The sequence below is a fragment of the Sparus aurata genome, chromosome 7 (genome assembly GCF_900880675.1).
Source record: "Sparus aurata chromosome 7, fSpaAur1.1, whole genome shotgun sequence".
Classification (NCBI taxonomy): Eukaryota; Metazoa; Chordata; class Actinopteri; order Spariformes; family Sparidae; genus Sparus; species Sparus aurata.
The window spans coordinates 25,323,062-25,344,246 of record NC_044193.1 but is presented as its reverse complement, the minus strand read 5'-3'; the positions used below and the strand labels follow the sequence as shown (position 1 = coordinate 25,344,246).

Genomic DNA, 21,185 nt, shown 5'->3' with positions numbered 1-21,185 from the left:
GCTAGGAGGGTAAATATGGGCATTGCATACACCTGATAGCCAGAAACGTAAATCTAGGTGAATATTGTGCTGCACTAAGGAGGTTGTTTCAAATATCTTAACAGCTTTTTGTGCTTCAACAAGTCAGCTATTTCGAAGTGCTGTATCGTAGGTAACTGAAGCAGGTCCAGTTGGCTACATTACAGCACTTGATGAATGAGAACCTTCATCAACAAGTCAGATAATGCAGAATTTGAAGGTCAAGAGTGAAAAAGTGTGTTGTTTACATGTGTACACATAGGAGAAATGGGATACATAATGCAGGTTAAGTAAGGATAGTTCCCAAAACAAGGATAGTGGTGTGCATGTTAATCAGCACTAACTGACCACTCCAAATACAAAATAAGCTTCCACAATGTCTGAAGAGAAAGTATTTTATTCTCTGCAGTCTCATCAAAACATCATTACATCCTCGCTAAAGACTCTTCTTAATGAATATTTTTACATCCTTGATTTGCACGTTCCCAAATACACAGTTCATGACTACTCCCCATCCTGCCTCCACGCTTTCCACTTTAAAAACCTCTGATAATACAAATACATGGAAAAACTCTACATGTTCTAACTTGCCTCTTGAAGCAGCATTACCGAGACTTAATATGGAAGATTATGGATAGAATTGTTGGGAATTAATATTAAATGTATGCCCACACCTTGAATTTATAAGCACTTGACTGAGAAACATCAACCAGGTATAATGAGCACATGTTTAAGGAAAATTTTCAAGTCACACAGCTCTTTTGGTTCGGTTCAAGAGATGTTTAAGTGTGGGCTCAAAATGTGTCCGAAAAATAAAATAAAAGACTGCTTCTTGAGGCACTGCAGCAATAGAAGAACATTAAAATCATAATCAAGCACTTATCTGTGAGACTTGGAATGATTAACACAGATTAGTTCTATCAGACACCTGATGGACTTTGTCAGTCACTGACCTCACAACATAATAAAAATCAGTCAAGAAGCCTGGACCAGACTGCATTAGAGGCAGTATGGCTGTTGCAGTATAGTGAGAATACGATTCATGTATTTGTTGGATTATAGGCACCATGCAGCTGACAAAATGGTACTTATTTGTTGCTATGACAGAAAGGCATCTGTGGAGGAAAGTTCACATTCACCACAGGAGCTGAGGCTGTACGTCTGAACTCATGAAGTCATTCATGGGAAGCTAGTAGTAGCAACAACAACCACAGTTTAAGTCATAGATTTGACAATTTCATTAGTGTCATTGGTTTTACAGAAATCCTACAGCTGTTTTCTTATTTGGTGGGTTTTTATGTTTCGTTGTTCGACCCACTGGTTTTGCAGTCACCGTTATGACATTGCTGAAAGTAGATCCAACAGAGTGAGAAACCTGAACAGTCAGGCAATCAGCACCTAAACCAGTGGAACCAAAATGTGAGCTCATGTTGCTTCTGACCCCTCAAGTACAATGAGTACAGATGGTCAAAGTTGAACCAGCTATTTGGTTTGTAAACTGGTGGCTGCTTGTGTAACATTTGACAAATTCACCTTCCTATTTTACAACCTTAGGGGGTTTGTTTAAAACCTGTTTGATCTTTTGCCTGGCAGACAAAAGCAACAGAGCCGATGGGCCAAGCAACCAAAATAAAACCCCAGTGGTCATGAACCTTTTTCCCCCCCCAAGATTATGAAAGTATATAACATACAGCAGCTCATCACTCCATTCATTCTCTGAGGCTCTTTTCCTGTTCAGGTTTGCCATCCAGCATGCAGTTTACAAAGAAAAAAACGAGAAGAAAAGGCAGGTACATAAACCCCACCTATACCCACAGTTCGTGATAGACGATGAGCATTCCTAGAATGCAGTATGTGGCTTTTAAGTGTTCCACACATTGTTTAAAAAGATGTGTCAAACGGCTAGTCTAAGCTTTGGCTGGACGAGCCCCCACAAGCTCCCATCTCAGGCACTGCGGCCCTCTTTACATCTTATATTCTGAGGCAATCAAGACCAATTTAAAGTTGTATAATACAGTGTGGGTCACACCATTAAAATCCTACACCTTTACAGATATTCACAATAGCATACATTCAGAAGCAGCTGTACCACAGATGAGAGATAAATCAGCACACTATGGAATGCAAATGTAAGACAAAAAGCTTACAGAAGTCACCTCCTTCACAGAGCTGAAGGACACCCTGAGCTTCTCCTTTTACTGACTTTTCACAGACGAAACAAAGGATCAACGATGCTTAAAGTGAAATTATGTTAACAGGTTAGGGACTGAAAAATACTGTATATTGTTCTACAGGACTCGTGATGGCTTTGTTAAACAAGCACTGACCTTTACCAAGCCATTCAACAGACTTTAAGACATGACAGTGACACTAAGTGTAAACAGGGAAACATAAACATGAGTGGTGTGCATGGTGAAGGACAAACAAATATAGAGCCATCTTTTCCTGACAGCCTGAATTCTGTTAATACCTTGATCCAACTTTAGGCAGCATTTCAGTCTCTAGTGCTGAGTCCTCAGTGAGACTGAGAGGATTGAAAGTCCTGGTCCTGCAGTAGTGCCTTGTGGTTCTGCTCAGCAGCCATGGCCTGTAAGCTTTTCCTCTGCATCTGCCTGGCTTTGTTGTACAAGAAGACCCCGATGAACACAAGGACCGTGCCAAAGGCGCTGAGGATGGTGATCTCGTTGCTGAAGATGATGATGCTCAGCCAAACCGACAGGGCGTGTTTGACAGTACTGGCAACACTAAGGAAGAAATGAGGGCTATTACTGTTGGAATCAACATCAAATTAATACAATTCCCAGCCTGAACAAAATATTATCTGTAACGAGAAACATGGTGAAGACACCTGTTTTAAACTGGTCACTGTAACAACTTTCACAGACAGTAGCACGAGGGTCCATATCATGGGTATTTTTATTTTTTAGTTCTGGTTTGCATCGTTTCCACAGATGTACAGGCAACAACCTCTGGATGACTTTGACAAGGAAGGAAACTTAAAAACAGCATTATTCACAGAAAAGCTCTGAAGTAAGAGGAGTGTTCATCTTTAAAAAAAAAAAAAAAAGATTTCAAAACAGATTTATAGATGTTTATTCACATTGACAGCAGTTGATAATGGTATTCTTTGGAGGTGCAAATCACAGTGAATCTGAAAATGTCTTCAAAAAGGAATCAAGTCTTTTAGTGTAATGGCTCACGCCTCACCTCTGTCCTTTCACATCTTCAGTCTGACACCTCTGCATCTGAACGAGCCTAATGTGCACTTCACATGACTCTGAACACAGAATGACTGTTGGTGCCACATGTGGTGGTTTCGACATCAGAAGCAGCAGATTTCAGTTTAATCCAAAGGCTTGAACATTTTCACAGCAGAGTTCAGCACCAATTGTTCAAATGTCAATTTTGTTATTTTTTTATTTATATTTATTTATTTTTAAAAAGGCATCAAAATCGGCTCAACAGGACCCAAAATATCAGTTGTTCTTATTCCATGCACTTGCTTGTCAAATCCTGATCCCTACATTACCGATGTAACAGTCCAAAGTTGTGAGCAGTGGTTCATGGAGCCTTAAGCCACGAGTCTCAACAGTTAAGAAAAGCTGGCCTGAGGCCTGGCAGGTTCAGCTTGTTTAAACCTCAAACCCCCAGGTACTTTTCATTTTCAAACTTGTCGTCTTCAGCCACAGACTTGATGTCATCTCTCCCTGGGGCCACAAGAGGCCTTTTCTGAAACTCTTTCATGTACACAGTCGTACTCCCAAGTACCTTTCAACTCCCCTTCATGATAGCAGCAGCACAAGCTATTTCTACCATGCTGACAAACGCTAGCAAGAACTCAACTGTGCTGGAGATTAAAGAGATTGCCTTCAGCACTAGGCAATCTAACTTAATTAAGTGGTACACCTGAGGGTTGTCAACTGCTTCACTGCAAATTAAGAATTATGTTAGAAATAGGTTTTGTGCCTGTCTCCTACCTGAAGGTAACGGGAGAAATCCGTCCCATTAGAGCGTACGCAGTGACGCTCTGCAGGTGGAACAGGGCACCGTCGAAAAGCAGCAACAGGACCATGTCTTGACTGAAGATGAAGCTCCGCCCACTCTTCCCGATCACTGGGATGTCCTGGAAACATGGAGACGGAGCACAACAACCATCAACATCAACAACCTCGACCTTGACCTTCGGTCCTGCCACGTTCTGTATCTGTTATCTGTAATCTGTTTTACAGTTTCCAGCCTGTTTTCTTTTGTCAGTGTTGTTACTATATTGTCCAACATCTGACAGCAACTGCTGGTATCATACAGCTCTTATTCATTTAATAACTACCAACTTTACGTACATAATTCTCCTTAACATAACTCGATACAATAATAACTGTAGAAGCTGTGCGTTGACCTACCAGGAGGAACACCCATGCAGGGATAAGCATGATGACTGCTGCTGCACTCGTATAAAACTGCAGTTCAGGAGGGCTGAAATAAATCAACAGAGTTTTATAACAAGTGTCTGGGTGCTTTAAATTATGTCACGTTACATTTATAATAGGAGAATTCACAGTCATTTTACCTAAAACGGTATGTGTCTCCACTTAGCAGTTTTTTGGAGAATACGTTCTGCAAACTGAGATAAGAGACAAAGGGTCAAACATCAGAAGCACCACACTGCTGAGGGAATAGCTGTGCTGAGTGCTGCAGTACCAGTCCATGATGTTGGTGGACAGAGCGGCTGAGAAGCCGAGCATGTTGAAGCTGATCTCCGTGGCTGTGCAGAGAGCCAGGCCAACCATGACCGGGAACAGGGCCATGTTCACCCACAGCCCTGCAGGTGGAAAGTACACGCAAAACAAAGAGTCAGCCGGCCAATTATCCCAACACCTACAACGCAGTTTTAACCCTCTAGTACGTCAGTGTGTTATGTACCTGTGTACTCTCCGAGGATCAGCCTGGACATGATGACGGTGAAGATGGGCGCCGAGCTCTTCACTGTTTCTGCAAAAGACACCGCCACGTTCTTCAGGCTCACCAAGCCCAGGACCACTGTTATGAACCTGACAAATGGAGGCAAAGATTTTAATAATACTGCACTTTTGGTAATACAAAGCATTAACACTGAGCTTGCATCAGCATGTGTAAATCCATCCAAGTCTGTGCTACTTTCTTCTAAGCCACCAGTTCCATTCTGGTGATTTACCAACAAACACAAGGGGTGTCTTTGCAAGTAAAACCTTCAGCAGCAGAGCAGAGCAGGGAAATACATCAGTATTATACTGATATCATGATATCGGACTATGTTTCATCTTTGGATATTGTTACATCATCAAGTGTGCGTTGTCTTCTGCAGTACAGTAAAGTGATGTCATTTTCTGAACTCATCAGACTCTTCTACTTGTTCTATATTCCTTCACCCACTTAATCGTTATAGCCACATTACAGATGATTATCGATCAAAAATATCATTATGTTGATATTTTGTTCAAAATACCAAAACTCATCCCTACAATATTTTACATTATTGATTTAAAAAAAAAGGTATTTGGCCAAAAATATTGTGATATTTGATTTTGACTCTCCATGATAATGTGAAGGAAAAGTTATTGGAGGTCTGAGCCACAAGATTTAGTGGCCTTAATGACAGATCGCTAGTTATCCAAAGCAACACAGAGCTACATGACCATCACAGCACACTATATAAAGTGTGCACTCTACATTCTAGACTTATTGTTACATTTACACTGATAATACAGATTATCTAATTTTGACAATAAGGCCTTAGTGTGGTACATTGCAAACGAATAAAGGAGATTACCCACTACATCATGTAGACCATCTTTTGAAATAAGAATTAAAAAGTTATATAACCAATGATCCTAGATTAGACTAGTCTAAAATTGGCATGAAAAAAAAAAAGATAGAATTGAATCAAATCGAATCGAGGATGAGGACACCCCTTATCATGACGAACTTTGCATAATTCAACAGCGAGGTTGCAGAAGTGAAAATCCCATTCATATTGTAAACCGAGGATGTTGATTATAGGCCATAATTCAAAATAGACTTACGATGAGCTATGAGATTGTGAAACTATGATATATGCACCTGTAGAAGCCATAAATCTGTATATGTTGTCACTGGGAAGTTCTCCACTACTTCAGGTGTAACAGCAACGTCTGTAATTGGTTGAGCTCACTGTTACCATGGAGATGCATCCAAAATAGCCATGATGGCTAGCGAGTTACCGCCACCATGATCAGATCATTGATGTTACATTTAACTAAGAGCATCCATGATTTCCGTTTTTGACACGATTCATGATGGTTTAACGGAAGAGTAGTCCTTCACTGTTTAAATAATTATGAACAGTCTTGTACCTTTGCCTTTTTTCCTGCTTTCGATTTGTTTTTATTGTTCTGAATCAGTGTGTTATGGTCTTGATTCACCTTACAGTTGGTTGGCTTGGCCTTGGCCTTAAAACTTGTTATGCCTGAACAACAATGGGAGGGGAGGATGGAAAATACATTTACAGAACTGGTTCTAAAAGTGGGTGTTCACTTGTTGATCTACAGATAAATATTCCTAAAGGGCGGGGACCCACCTCATGAGTCCAACAAACAGCATGATCATGATGAAGTTGGGCGGGTACTCGGTTCTGGACTTGTGCTGGTACAGGCAACAGGGCACTAACATCTTTATGCAGCCTATGACAGTGGTGGAGAGCATCTGAATGGCACCTGGGAAGCATAAGAAAGACAACGCACACCTACAGCATGAATATAAAGATTAACTTTGCCAACTAGAACTGCAATGGTGAGCTAATATTGACATTTACTTTGTTCTTTCACAGCAAGACCAACAAAAGTAAACGTACTTGTACGTACGTGTGGTTCACATGATCACATGATAACGTAATCTCAGGGATCACGCGGCCACTAAAAAAACAATCAGAGTGTTTGCTTATCAAGTTGGTCCTTAAAATCTGCTGTTGTACAGCTTCTGCTGAAAGCACTGGATATTTCAAGCGCAGACATGACTTTTCATTCATTTCAGTGGTCAACGGAAATCAACTTGCAGCGACATAAAATGCACGAGTTAGGAAATCCATCACAGTGAACAAATTTGATACATCTAAATTTGTTATTTCAGAAGAAAAACAAAACATGCTCATCATGGAAAAAATCATTTGAACCTGGTTGATTCTTGCTTTTCAATGTTTGGCACCTGGCAAGTTCTGGGCATTGAAGTGTCCCTAAATACATCATTATTCAAAAATCATCTCTGCATGAAGACAAAACTATCAAAAGTTCCGCATTGAAATTAATGTTTCTGGAACTTGTTTCTCATGTCTGAAAAGAAGGAAGTCAATCTTAACACTCATGGTGTGCTTTAGAGATAAAACCTGCAGAAACACTGGTATGGTGTGATAAGAAATGTAGTATTCTTTTTTTTTTTACCCAGCATGCTGGGCTCCCCCTCCAGAAGCGACAGGATGTACTTGTTGAGGAACAGCGTGCAGAAACTGAAGAAATACCACAAGCCCAGGTAGGTCATGGAGCGCCAGTTCCACACCCCTGACTCTGCCTCGATAACCGTCGTCTCTGTAACCGTGATCTTCAGCACCTGCTCCCCTGGCAGGCTCTCGCTGCGGGCCAGCACCACTCGCTCCTGGCGGGTGTTGAAAGGTGACATGAGGCGCCACAACGAGTGCCTGGCAGACTGCCTGCCGCCTGGCATCTCGTCCGCTGCCTGAGGGCCCCCAGGGGCCCCACAGGTGGGTGATGGGAGGGAGGTGAGGGGGTTGAAGAGAGCTTAAAATGTCACTCCATCCTCTAATTGGTCTGGCGATTGATCCAGCTTTCAGTCTTACAGTAAAGGATGCAAATGCTTTGAGTCCTGGTGTCCCCAGTTCTGCAGAGGCTGGTGAAGACCAAGAATAATTTTCTGTCACATGACACACCAGAGATCAACAGTAGGAAAAGTGTGGTATTTACACTGGAAATTCACTTATCCTTTTAATCAAACTTATAGTCAGTGCTCATCCACCATTAACAGCTTTTCAAATTAATTAACTTTAATTTTTAGTGTGTTGTTTTAATCATTCTGCTTTTTAACATTTTAAGTGTCTTTCTGCACCCTGACAAGTGCTATATAAAATAAATGTGTTAATATTAGGATTAGTATTATTTATTATTACTAAAACCATGCATATTTAGTATTGACATCCATACTCACTCTTCACTATGCTCTGTTGTGTTAGGTTATATGCTACTGACAGTAACACTAGGCTGATGCTACAAACACTTAGTTACAATCACTGTTTTGCATTCTCAATTCACACAAACTCTACTACAGCAGCTCCTCGTGTGCAAGGCAGCAGTGGCTTGAGCCAAAACTGTGCATGTTGCTGAAGAGAAACCAGTTATTATACGTGAACCAGGCACGTCCCTGGAGTCTCAACGTGTTCTGTGGTGTGTTAAGTATGTACAAAGGTCCGTAGCTTTGGTCTCAAGTGCTAACAACAACAAATCAATGGAACGTTAACTATACGTTACACACACAGAGGACACTTTAAGTTTTGTGTTGCTAGCTTCTTCTCGCAAGAAGACAGGGTTTCAGGGTGACATGTAAACTCCTAATGTAGTTGAGAAAGAGGAACTCTTACCTGTCTTTGAATCCGGGTGGCTGAGTAAAGACTAAAAAACACCGTTAAACCCAGCCGGTCAACGACACAGCAGCGAGCCTCGTTAAAGAGGAAGTTCAACATTGACGTTAGCCACGGGCATGGGACCCAAACGAGAGGAAGCAACAAAGGCAGCTGTGCTATACGTCATGCTACACAACAAGAGGAAGTGTTCACTGAGGCTGCACCTCCAACACACGCATATGTAGCTATCTATCCGGACTGTCCATGTCTGCCCACCTGAGACGTGGCTGCTAAAAAAACAATAAAGTCGCAGCGACAAGCCAGCGTCGAACTACAGCCGAGTGCAAATGACAGAGCTTCAAATTAAAACTTCCATTGTTGAAACAAAGTCACCACTAACCCTGAATTAAATCTATTTTAACGTCATAATTGCCATTTCTTTTAAAATTATATATTTAATTGTGAGTGACGGTTTGTTCTCATCTAGTGACTTTCACCAGAGCAAAACAAAACAAAAAATACATACATGCTTTTATTTTACATGATACGATCGCTGCGTTTCCGGTGATTCTTACTTTACGCAGCTGCCACGAGACACAATAGATGTTCTCAAAAAGATACCTTCAGGAACCCGTGGGATACTGGCAGCGTGGTATTTTTATTTCTTTAAAAAAAAAGTAAATTTCCATTGTTCATTGTTGATAAAAAAATAGATAAATGAAGTAAATGGGCGCTGTATTAAATCTATGTTGTAGTTCTCCACTCGACCACTAGAGGGGAGTAAATACTCTTCAATGAATGTAAAAATGACTAACAAGAGTTTCTTTTTTCTTTGCATAGAATAATTGTGCACAAGATGAAACAAAAGCAATGTTCCTGGTGATGCAATATACAACTATGCACATTCACAAGACACTTCTTTGGGAGAGCAAACAAGTAAAGACATCCAACAGTGCTAGTCCACCCTGTCTTCTGCATCTGGCCAAGTTGTTGTCCACGTCACACCCACGTCTCCTCTATACAATACACCTGGGAGTGTTTTGACATTCCCTTTCGTTCTGTGCATCCAAGAGGGACATATGATCCTGTGTCCGGTATTTACAAACTTTCATTTCCATGAGAAAAAAAAATTCCCCTGTAGGAATGAAGAATGGAGAGAAAGATTGAAGGAAAAGTGACACCGTCCTGAGATGAGCTGTAAAACCAAACACCATATGATTACAAAATTGTTGTGGATTAAGCTTCACTGGTTTGACAGTCAGCGTGTCTGAGTTGGAGTTTATGCAGTTGTATTGTCTTTATTTTATTCTAAGATGCAAATGCAGAATGTGGCTAATAACACTAATCTTTTGTTATGTGGAGTTTTTTTTTATTTTTTATTTTTTTATGAAGATTTCACAGTTTTGAGAATAGCGTGTATGCCAGTATGTCTGAAACGTGAAATGTGAATACAGAGTTGGTTGTGTTTGAGCTTGAGTGAGAAAACAGTTCATTGCATTTGAATCCAGTTTGTGTTGAAGCAATGAAAAGTGACCCACGGTTTAATCCACACTGACTGCAGCTGTTCTGACTGTGTGAAGAGTTTTCAGTGTAAAAAAAAACTGTAACAATGATAGTAGAGTATTTGTTACAGAACTGTTGAAATCAATCAAATTATATTGTTTGATAACCGTGTGATTTCTAAAACTTTTACAGACGGATTATTAAGTGTTAACTGATTATTAACACCTACATGATAATGTGTAGTTGCAGTTTCTCCCTGTGGCCACCAGATGGCAGTAAACACTCGTGATTTTAATTGGTTTTAATCTAATAAATGAGTAAATAAAACACTCAAATTAAACAGTAGTGTGTTAATAAGTGACCAACTGCTCGATAAACACACGAAAACCGAACTCATAATCGTGTTAAAGACATGTAAATGACAAACACCCGCCTCTCTGTCGTTCTCCAACGGGGGGCAGCAGCACTTTGGAGCAGCCACGCCAAACCAAAGAAGAAGAACTGTAACCACCAGCAACAGCAACCGCAGCAGAAGAAGAAGAAGAGGCTCTTGTTTCCTGTTTACCTTGACGAAAGAGAAACTGAAGTTCTCACAGCTGGAGATGGACAGAGAGAGACAGGTCGCAAGAATGTAAACTCCCGGTCCCACAGTCTTGTCCATAAAGACATGGACGAGTTCAGGTCGGTAGACAAGTTTCTCGACTTTCTTATCACAGTTTATGTGACGTTTGCGTCACGAGATAATGGAATCTGATCGTTATTACCCTGTTATAACTATAAGTCACAACTTTGTGCCAGCCAACAGCTCACTTGAATTAACTGTGAAAAGATTTGTCCACGTCATAGTCTGTGTTTCTAGTCTCTGTTGGCTGTCTTCTATCAAAGTACCACATGTTGCTGGAGGAGGACTAAATCTAACACCAGCTGTTAAAACTGATGGTGCCATAGAAATGTGAAATAATTACTGTGGTGTAGTAGCTCAATACACAGCAGATAACATGCTTAAAGACGCTGGGAAACATCTACAAGTGAGAGTTAAGTCCATTTTGATACTTATTTAGCCTTCTATCTACTACTTGGGGTTTATTTAAGTGGGCAGACAACTCCCTAGTTTGTTCCCCCTTCCACAAAGACTCTACAGGCTAGTTGAGGTTAATTATTAGCCCTGCAAAGATTTTTAAATTGCTATTGCATAGTGTTGTCAGTGGATTCCTACAGTAACTGGGCTGATTAAATAAAACAAAAGGCTTGAGGTACCTTGACCAAGTTTGTACTTGTAAAAGAAACAAAAGAAGGAAGACAGAAAGATTAAATAGCGTTGCCTTTACTTGTGTATTCAAGATAAAAACACATACCTGTCTATTTTTGGATTTGTTCATACTCATTGTTGTATGTGTCATTGATGTATTTGCAACCACACATTATTAGTATGTCAGTACTTGTTTTAAAACTTTTTTTTTTTTATGTATCTGGTAATTCCATTCATTCATTATGTTTTTTGTTTTCTTTTGCAATATTGTCACTTTAGTCCCTCACAGAAAACCACCGTTGTGTGCCGGTCCAAAGAGCTGCAGCCTCGTGGTGCACTCGTGATAAATTCCAGGGCTGCAAAGGAAAAATCATTATTAATTATCTCAAAAGATTACTCTAAAAGTATTGGAATTTCACTCAAGATAAATGAGAATTAATCACAGTTTTCATTTTTTCCCGAAAGAAACTAAAAACGTACACAACGTACAAAATGTGTAAGGGTTTGTACCAACCAGATCTTTTCTTGCATCTGGAACAAGATTTTGTTTGCCATTGCGTCTCTACAGCACGTTATAAAGCTGTACTGTCACACATTTGACCTTCGTCGAAAAGTTGCAGCCTCTGTGATTTAAATATTGCATTTTGATTATATTTCAATGAATCATTTACGGGAAAATCTTTCAGGTTATCATGAAAAATGCTGTTTATTTGAATTCAAAACTGATCCTGAAAAGATCTGCACTATTTTAGCTTTGAACAGCGGAAATCCCCCAAATTTCACAACCCTCCAGCTCACCATGCTGTACAGTCAGTCATGGGTCTGATGTTGCTTGAGGATTTTCCTGAGCTCTGTAGGGCACAGGGTCGATCAGCAGTGTAGACTGTTAGCATAGTGCCTGAAATCCTTTTGTACAGCTGTTATTGACGGGTCGTGTGCTGTGTTGGTTTCTGTTTAGCGTCTCCTGCTCTCATTTCATAAAGGCTTAGTTATTTACTTAGTTTGTATCAAAGTCCATCTGTTCGGTGGAAACACACTGTGTCACAAGTACATGATCATTTCATACTGTTTGTTATTTGTACGTTCTTTCAGAAGACATTTTGACACGTCACAGTAGGAGAAGCACAGTTATCATTATCACCCATGCTTTTCCTGCTCTGACATGACATGTGCTAAAGACCTATAGTATTTCCTCTTAGTCTGAACTATTTCTAAACTGCATACATACATATAAATGTTTCTTTTTCCTGTGCTTACGGTCTGCCATTGATTGTTGTTTATTATCCCGGGTTTGTGCTTTGCTCCTTTTATACGTTTTGATTTAGCATTTGTAATATCTCTGTTTTCAGTTTGTGTGTTGATTTACGGCCACTGTTCTCGGCAAAAAGTAACATATTAAAACATCAATAAATAATAAGGGACTCTCCAAGGTGTTTTTCGCTAAATCGCCCGTATTCTCAACATGGTTTGGTGTCATAATCCGTCCACATCTCTAATGCAGAGCGATAGAGGACACATTTGCAATCATTTGCAATGCATTAAAAAAAACTTCCCTAATAATAATAATAGTTATTATTTATTTTTTTGCACTGCAGTCCTCTGTTGGGCAACCAGCCCTCTGGTCAGCCACGGGAGGGTCCGGATCTTCTTTCTCCAAACCTGAGGCCAAGACACCAGGAACTGATCCCAACACCATGTGGACCGGTGAGCCGCTGCAGCGAAAGCAAAACTGTAAACCGTAGTGTGATAAACTGGAGGGAAACTGAAACAAATCCTGTGGGTGTGGTGACATGCTTTGGACTCAAATGTCATCTAAATAATCACTTAATACAACTACAAATAAAATCAACTTGAAAAAACAGCGGGTCAGAAAGTCCCAGAAATCCCAGTCTGCCCGCTACTCGAATTTCTGTGTTCACTCAGGATATTAGTCTTGTTCGGACTCGTCCTTATGACGGGTCGCCTCTCCATCTCCACCCTCCTGCAGATAAAGCGCTGGTCGGAGCTCTCATGTCTGCTCAAGCTCTACTTCTGCTTCACCATCGCGTCTCTGCTGGCGCTGCTTGGCCTCACCATATCCAGCGTCTACAAGCAGCACATGGACACAGAGGTGACGGATGAGGACAACCTCCCCGTATCCCTCATCCAGCTGATCGGAATACGTGAGTACCATCGCTCCATCGGCAGAAAGAAAGACATTTACTTTCAGCGTCTTCAGGAAGTTGATGCCACACCACACGCACCCGCAAGTTAGCAAAAAGAAGAAGTTTCTGTGCTGTGACGAAGACTCAGGAGGACATTAATGCAGGGACTTTAACTGGTATTTCCCAGTGATGATTTCATCATGTCCCAACGATTCATTATTGCCTCCATGGACTTTTCGGTATTGCGCATCTTAAGTTCATAGAGCCCATGGTGAAGTCTTAAAGGAACAGTTCTCCAAAAAAGGGAAAATTCTGGCAATATCTTCTCATCCCCATGCCGATGTGAAGTCAGGTGAAGTTTTGCAGTCGCTAAAACATTCATCCAAGTATCCAGAAGCCCTAAGATTCCAAATTGATTGGATTTGATTGATTGTATAGGAGGGTGTTCACATTGTCTTTTCAAATCAATTTGGGATCTCTGGGCTCCCTGAAACCTAGATTATGCCGGACAAACTAAGTGGAGCCATTTTTTGTTTTGTCCCCCCCCCCCCCCGTTTTAAAACATTTAAGTACCCATCTTTGGAGAAAGCTGCCGCTCTGTTTTGCTCTGAAACTCCAGAAATGTTTTGTGGACTAAGGAATTTCACCAGACTTTCCATCAGCATCTGGCTGAGTAATGACTGAATTTAACTTCTGAGTGAACTGTTCCTTTAAAATGTACTTTTTTAATCTCACTAGCAGCCCTGAGTTAAAATGTTTTGCCCGTGGCGGCTGTCAGACATGTGACTGGAAACTTGAATACACACACTGCTCAACTTCTGCATACACGCTCCCTATTTTTTCCACATCTCCCTTTATACTGTGCTGCTGAGAGGGACACATAATTCGACGAGTGCGCAAGCATCGTGTTTATTTTTCATGTTTTGGTCTATCCATTTTATTATTTTTTTTATGTGTTTGCGCACATAAAGATCATATCCTGGTTTCAGACTCCACGGGCTGGTATGACAAAGCGAGATACGCAGGTTAGCCAGCTGTCTCTGGGCTTAATTCAGGTTTTCTGTTATCCAGAAGCTGGGGGAAGATCGCCATGGTAACATGTGCTGCGGGATGACCCCTGTGGAGAAATGTGGTCAAAGAGCGGCAAAGTATTGATTTGTGTTAATTAGCCAGTCTCTGCACTCAGTAATCACAGTGCAGAGTGCCCGTCACAGCACACACCGGGCAAGAAAGCTGATCATCAACATAGTTAATAGTTTGATTTGAGATCAACACTGTTTCTGTTTGTTTGCTGCAGATTTGACTAAGTTATAAGTGGGGGGCTTTAGTCGCCTGTAATAAGCATTTGTCATTGTCATCCAAATGTGTATACACTAAACGGCTAATAGAGAAGATCATTAAGATCGATAAGAAGAAAAGTAATTGTCACCTGTAGTATTAGGGCCATAATAAGTAGAAAATGTGAATGACCACCGCACTGTAAGGGCTGTACAGTCAGACATACAGAGACGATGGGGTTAATAAGATGAGAAGAAATATCATGGAAATTGGTTTTAAAGGGATAAAAGCTACTACTGATGACCACTTGGCATAGTGCCGATATAAAAATGAAGCTTCATCAAGAATACGTCCTTCCTGTGGTATGTGAGCGTGGTGTGGTCTGTCCTCTGCAGTGTTCTGCATCTACTACATCAGCCGGGGCGTGCTGCAGGAGAACAGACAGGAGCTGGTGGCGTTCGTGCTCAGCGTGTTGGGAGTGATGGTTCGATCGGTGGTCAACTTCTCCGTGCTGGGGTCGAAGGGCAAGCAGGACCTGCTGGTAGGTTGCCCTCTGCTGGACGCCATGGGACAACACACTGCAGGCGGAATATTTGGAATTACCAATCGTTTGCATATGTGTATTAAATAACACAGTTAGTGGATTCTTCAAAGACTAGATTCTTCTTCCCGTGACTGGTTTATTGATTTTCACGTGTGGATTTAAAAGAACGAGCAAAGAATGCACGAAAACCACGTATCTACTGCGTCCCCCTTAGATGTTGAATGTAAGATAAGACATTAAGACATAATCGTTTTGGTTTGAGATGCAGTGACATCAGATGTTCTTAGGCCAGCATAAAGGGAATGCATTTATATACATTTGTATCAATCTGGCAAATTACAAATTATGATGAAACTAATTATCATGCTTTCTGTAAAAACAGCCACATACAAACATTTTAAATACTACATGAATTATTACATTATTAATGCATTCAAGCTGTACTTTATGAGGTTAAATACTAAGGCCTTTTCTCGGCAAAAACCAACTGCAAATAAACACATAACTCATTTTCCGTCGCCCTAAAACATGCAGACAAGGCGAAAAATTATTTTTGTCGGCCCTAGATTTTGTCTGCAGGCTTCTTTTAAAACTGCATAATACTCCAGCCGCATATACAGCTCCAGAGGAAGATAGTCAGCCAGTTTCCTCTCATAATCCCACTCTATTGAGGAGAGGGGAAAGAACCGTGACTCCCCACAGCTTTCATCCTGTCTGAAGGAGTCAGGGTGTCACCACTTGATGTCACTCTTGTTGTATGTACAAGTCACATCTGGGCGTGAGCATGGAAGTGTTTGTGGATGGAGTGAATATAAAAAAGAAAAAAAACACTACTACAAGTTCATCTTTATATCTCTGACCGGGCATCGTGGCTGATAGCTGATGCTGAACCGTCTTATCAGCCGTGTTGATGAGGTGAATGTAAACTGATGGAAATGTGTGAGAAACTGATTTTGGCTCGTACAGAAGGAGGAAACGCCACCGTGGGTTGCAGCGGTGGTTCTTCCAGTCGGAGGAATGTAAAGCCAAACAGGTTTGAATGTACAGTCAGCTGCTGCATCTCCTGTGGCTGTTGTTTGGCATTATGTGGTATTATGTTTTAAAATATAACTGACCACATCCCCAAAAAGCCAAAAAGAAGCTACTGTCTGCCAGATACACTTTCATGGTGAATATCACCGCCTCACATGTTCAAAGAACACATGTCAAGTTAAAAGGATTTCTTATGTGATGTGGCCAAAGTTCTTCACAGTGCCTCAAATCTGAGAAAGCAGTCGCAAGCCTTCCAGTGATACGTACCAGTTTCACTCATTGCCTATCTATGCAATTGCAGTGCCTTCAAATTTGCATTTCTTTTGCCAGAAACCTGCCCCGCAAAAAGTTTCAGGCCCCCTGAGACCAAACGGCCCTGAGCTGAGGGTGTTTGTTATCAGCCAAACATCCTGAGGGCTGGACCAGGCTCCTCTGCTTGTATTTGGCTGAAAGAGCTCAACAGCTGTGAGATGGAGTCCCATGAAATGATGATATTCGTGGTCTCCAGAGGATCACTCCTGACTGTGGTGACCCCTTGACTTTTTCCTTCAGAGCCAACGGCAGGGGCGGAGTTATATATGTTTACATCTACCTGATAGATTGGTACATCACGGGTGACAAACATTCATGGTTCCCAGATGATGAACCCTATTGACTGGATCCCATTATGTGTTCTCGGGCACCACCATGAGGTTGACGTTTGTGTTTTCTTCGGCGAAATCTCCCGACAGTTGTTAGATGCGCTGACTTACAGTGCACACATTCGTGTTCCCCTCAGGATGAATTGTTATAGCTATGGTGATCTGACTGTTTTAGCACCATCACCATGTCAGAATTAAATGTAAATGTATCCAAGATCTTTAGTTTATGAACATCAGCTCAGTATGTATCCAGAGGTTTGCTGGGTACATTAATCCCAACTGCATAGTAGATGTTTGACTCGTAGACCTGCATCCCACGATAGCTACGTCATTAACAAATTCATCTTTTTTTTTTTTATTTAATTTTCCCTTGGAGACTTCCCCTGAAACCATCCAAAGATCATCTGTGGTGTGTTTTGGGTCACAGGTTCGTTTTGTGTGCATCATGTGTCTGGGTGTGATCCACGTGGCCTGCACCACGCTGCTCATCAGGAGGCCCAACATGATGGCCTTCCGCGTGGGCGGGGCCTTGGAGAGCCTGCAGGAGCAGTACTTCCTGCTCAACCTCTGTTTCTCCATGGTGACCTTTGACCTGCAGGCTCAGGTACATGTTCATTTCACTATTCAAAACATGACAGGCTGGTTATTATTTGATGTGCTTCGTCCCTAAAAAGTGACTTTTTAACCTCCATGAGGTGTTTTTTAAACTATTTGTTGAATGTGCAGTATTTGACATGTTTACAAATAACCCATCATACAAGTCTGCAAGAATGTGTTGGTACATTCCTTGTGTAGGACAACGTGACCTCTGCAGTCAACCATGGTTTATTTCCCAGGTCCCAGTTGCACTCGTTGCTCCTCACGTGTTGGCACTAAATGGAGCGCTCGGGAAACAAACAGTTGTCTCTTTGAGTGACTTGCCGACTTCACGATGTGTTGTTGGTGTGTTTCAGTTGTGTCTGTGCATCTTGATCACGACGTCGGACTCTGCCATGTCTGCTGACAACTACATCATCCTGGGAGTCGGGGTGTTCTGGGCCTGCCTGACGGCCGCTGTCGGGGCTGTTGCAGTGAGTGCTCATCCATCCAACCGTCATCTTCACCATCAACCAATGAGAAAAATAGCATACAGGATGTACAATAAACAGTCAAAAGCACACATGGTGAAATATACAAGTGAAGAGTTGTGGTTTCTTTTTGCATTTTATGAACTCTTTGTTGTTTTTCAGGTTTTAAAGGAAGCCAAGGCGTTAGTTTGGGTCTTCATGGTGCAGAACCTTCCTCAAGTCGCCTTCTTTGTATATCTGATGTACTCGGTGAGCTTCTCTCTGAATCTACATGAGTGAAGAGTGCAGAGTGCTTTATGAAGCAGCCGTGACGAACACAGACAATCAAAGTTCCTACCGAAGACGCATATCTTTAAATGTGGACCACAAATGTTTAAATCCGTTTGAAAAAACAGCCTATAGCAACTGGTCATTTTTACAAAAAGGTGCTAGAAAAGGCATGAATAGAGTATTTGTTGGGGACTATTTTCTACAGAGGATTAATACGTGTTTGATATTTCAGTGTGTACTGACAGCAACAGGTTGATGTATGTGTGACCGAGTCAATATCGTAGTAAAAACAAAGATAATCATGTTGAAACATTACTTAGGTGACAAGCCAATAGTACTTAAAGTATCTGATATTAAATGTATTTAAAGGTAAAGTTTAAATCACTGGCAAACATAGCTCAAATGATCAGAATCAGAAATAACATCTGTAAGTACATGTGCTACTGTGCAGATATCCACTGAAATGATCGTGCTAACAGCTAGCTCAGGCCTGCAGGGTTATAAAAAGCTCTCGTTCTAGCGGTGTTAACAGCGACACTCCCCTGGTCCCAGTCCAAACCACTAGCTGCACGGCTAACTGAGCCAACTAGCTAGCCACAGTTAACAGCAGTCAGCAGTTACTCTGGAGATATTCTGCCACCTATTAGCTTTAAGTATGGATTTGACAGTGGTCATTCTTCCACTTTTTTTTTTTAAAAGATTTTTTGTGGCATAGACACCTTTATTAGCAGTAGACAGAGAGGAAACATGGGAGAAAGAGGGGGAGGTGACATGACCTCCGGCCAGAATCGAACCGGGGTCAGCTGCGTTTTTATGGCATGCGCTCTAACCACTCGACCACCTGCGTGCCATTCTTCCACCTTTTTAAGTAACAAAAGTAATAGTCATTTTTTCACGCAGTGTACTGTGTTTACGTGTGTGTATACACTACATATTGTGTGTGGACCTATGATCAGCCTGGTGCATTATCTGATTCAATATACCGTAATTTTCTGATTCTTGGAACCAGTGTTTTGTTTTGTTTTTATCACAGACAAGATCACTTGTTTGAAAAATGTGCTACTTTCGGCTCTGGTGCAGCAGTCTGCAATATGACTAATAACTCAAGTTATCAGATGCATGGAGTGGAGTAAAAAGAGTGGAGAGTGGAAGTATAAAGTAGCAGAAAAGAGAAATATTAAAGTGAAGTACGAGTACCCTCAGAACTGTACTTGAGCACAGAACCTGATTGAACATCACTGGACCTTTGAGTGGTATCAAGTGTTTTGAGCTTCAGCATGGATTCCAGCTGGAAAACGATGTTTTTGCTTTAATTGCAGGTGATAAAGAAGTGGTCCGAGGACAGCGTGTACATCCTGGAGGCGGCTGCTGTCACCAGCGCTTTGATTTCACTGCTGATTAAAGTGGGTTTATTCTGGGGCCTCATCAGACTGGTGCAAAGCTTCGGACAAGGCCTGAGGGAGAGGAGTGAGTAAACCGCCTTTCTCGTCTTGGTTTCAGTCCTTCAAATGTTTCTCTGATCCGAACACTAAACAGAAGCTACATTAGTAGAGTCCGGACTGTATATCTTTCCAAATATCCTGAGCTACTTCCTGTTTTATGTTGCCTTCAAACCTGGCTTTAACCTGGACTGACCTCGAGCCCATATATGTTGGCTAGAAAGCAGCAGAAAAAACCCACAATGTTGGCGTTCAATCCTTCATTTGTTTTCCCAGTGTCGGCACCCAGCAAGTGATAAAACATCCGGTGGTGGTGGAGCAAGGACACAGCTGCTGGTTGAAGGCCTCAAGAGTGGAAGCCTCAGCCCGGTGGTGCCTGTAGGCTGTAGAGCTCATCATTTTGTTCAACACTGTGCTGTTTACTGTATCCATTTCATTTCAACACTTGTTTGTCAGCGTGCCTGAACACAGGAGGTAAAGCTCCAGTTTAGCTGCATTTAAACATTTTTTTTTATGAAACTCCATCAAATGCCTTTGTACTATTTTTATTGTTCTATGCACTGTAATATCTTACTCCATTGGTGTTTTTGTGTAAACACCAAATACTTTTTTAAGCAGCCTCCATTTGAAAAGGAGCTTTTATTTAAAAGGCCTTTTTTTTTTCGTTCTTTCCTTCCTGTAAATTACACTCAGAGCTGACTAACTTTAGTCTGCCTTTTTTAAAATCATCGTTGTCGAACTTGCATCATGCGATCTGGACCACTTCTTAGAGCAACACTGGGATATTTTTTAACTTAACTTTCTGCAGCACCTTAATGCACTTAACCAAGTGTTTTTTTCATCATCGTTTTTAATAAACTATCAAACCAACACCGACTGTTTTCATTTGTTGCTTAATGAGACAGGGGGGAAGTTATTTGCAGGGGTTCAAACACCTGCTTTAACGTCCAATTCAGGGACTTTTTCAATACTTATCCAGACCCCTTACCTTCACATTTCAGGATCTAAAGTTTAGGACACGGATCAAGGTTAATTGTTAAAACACTTTTTATGAGAACAGAAGCTCATAGACAACTATCAAGACATAATAAAAGAACTTGCACATAACATATAAATTTAAGCACTTTCGATAATCCATGTCTGTTTATGATTATTTTCAAGAATATTTAAGGCCTTGATTTCCCTCTTTAAATTCACAAACCTTCAAGGTTTACAAAAAAGGGAAGGAACCCATTTGGATTTGACTCTGAACACCAACACTCCTGTATTGCACTAAGCTCCCAGTTGACTCGCATTTGTTTTTAGTGCGACTACAACAGCTGGTCGATTCTGACATATCACACAATTCATAGTTATTATATT

The 21,185-nt window shown here is 41.2% G+C and overlaps 2 protein-coding genes across 2 annotated transcripts; one reads left to right on the top strand and one right to left on the bottom strand.

Moving 5' to 3' along the window:
• Nucleotides 1-397: 397 nt before the first annotated feature.
• Nucleotides 398-8,982, bottom strand: LOC115585242 (solute carrier family 35 member E2A). Its single transcript, XM_030423476.1, has 9 exons — nt 8,675-8,982; nt 7,467-7,929; nt 6,611-6,746; nt 4,939-5,066; nt 4,717-4,837; nt 4,586-4,639; nt 4,419-4,491; nt 3,996-4,141; nt 398-2,762 (listed from the first exon to the last, which is right to left on the bottom strand). Exons 2-9 carry the CDS (start codon nt 7,744-7,746, stop codon nt 2,534-2,536), a joined length of 1,167 nt encoding a protein of 388 aa, XP_030279336.1. The 5' UTR covers nt 7,747-7,929; nt 8,675-8,982; the 3' UTR covers nt 398-2,533.
• A 1,595-nt stretch (nt 8,983-10,577) lies between these two features.
• On the top strand, nt 10,578-20,695 carry LOC115584337 (uncharacterized). Its single transcript, XM_030421681.1, has 9 exons — nt 10,578-10,840; nt 13,004-13,112; nt 13,396-13,570; nt 15,226-15,371; nt 17,475-17,651; nt 18,001-18,117; nt 18,277-18,363; nt 19,704-19,851; nt 20,100-20,695. Exons 1-9 carry the CDS (start codon nt 10,578-10,580, stop codon nt 20,117-20,119), a joined length of 1,242 nt encoding a protein of 413 aa, XP_030277541.1. The 3' UTR covers nt 20,120-20,695.
• The last annotated feature ends 490 nt before the right edge of the window (nt 20,696-21,185 follow it).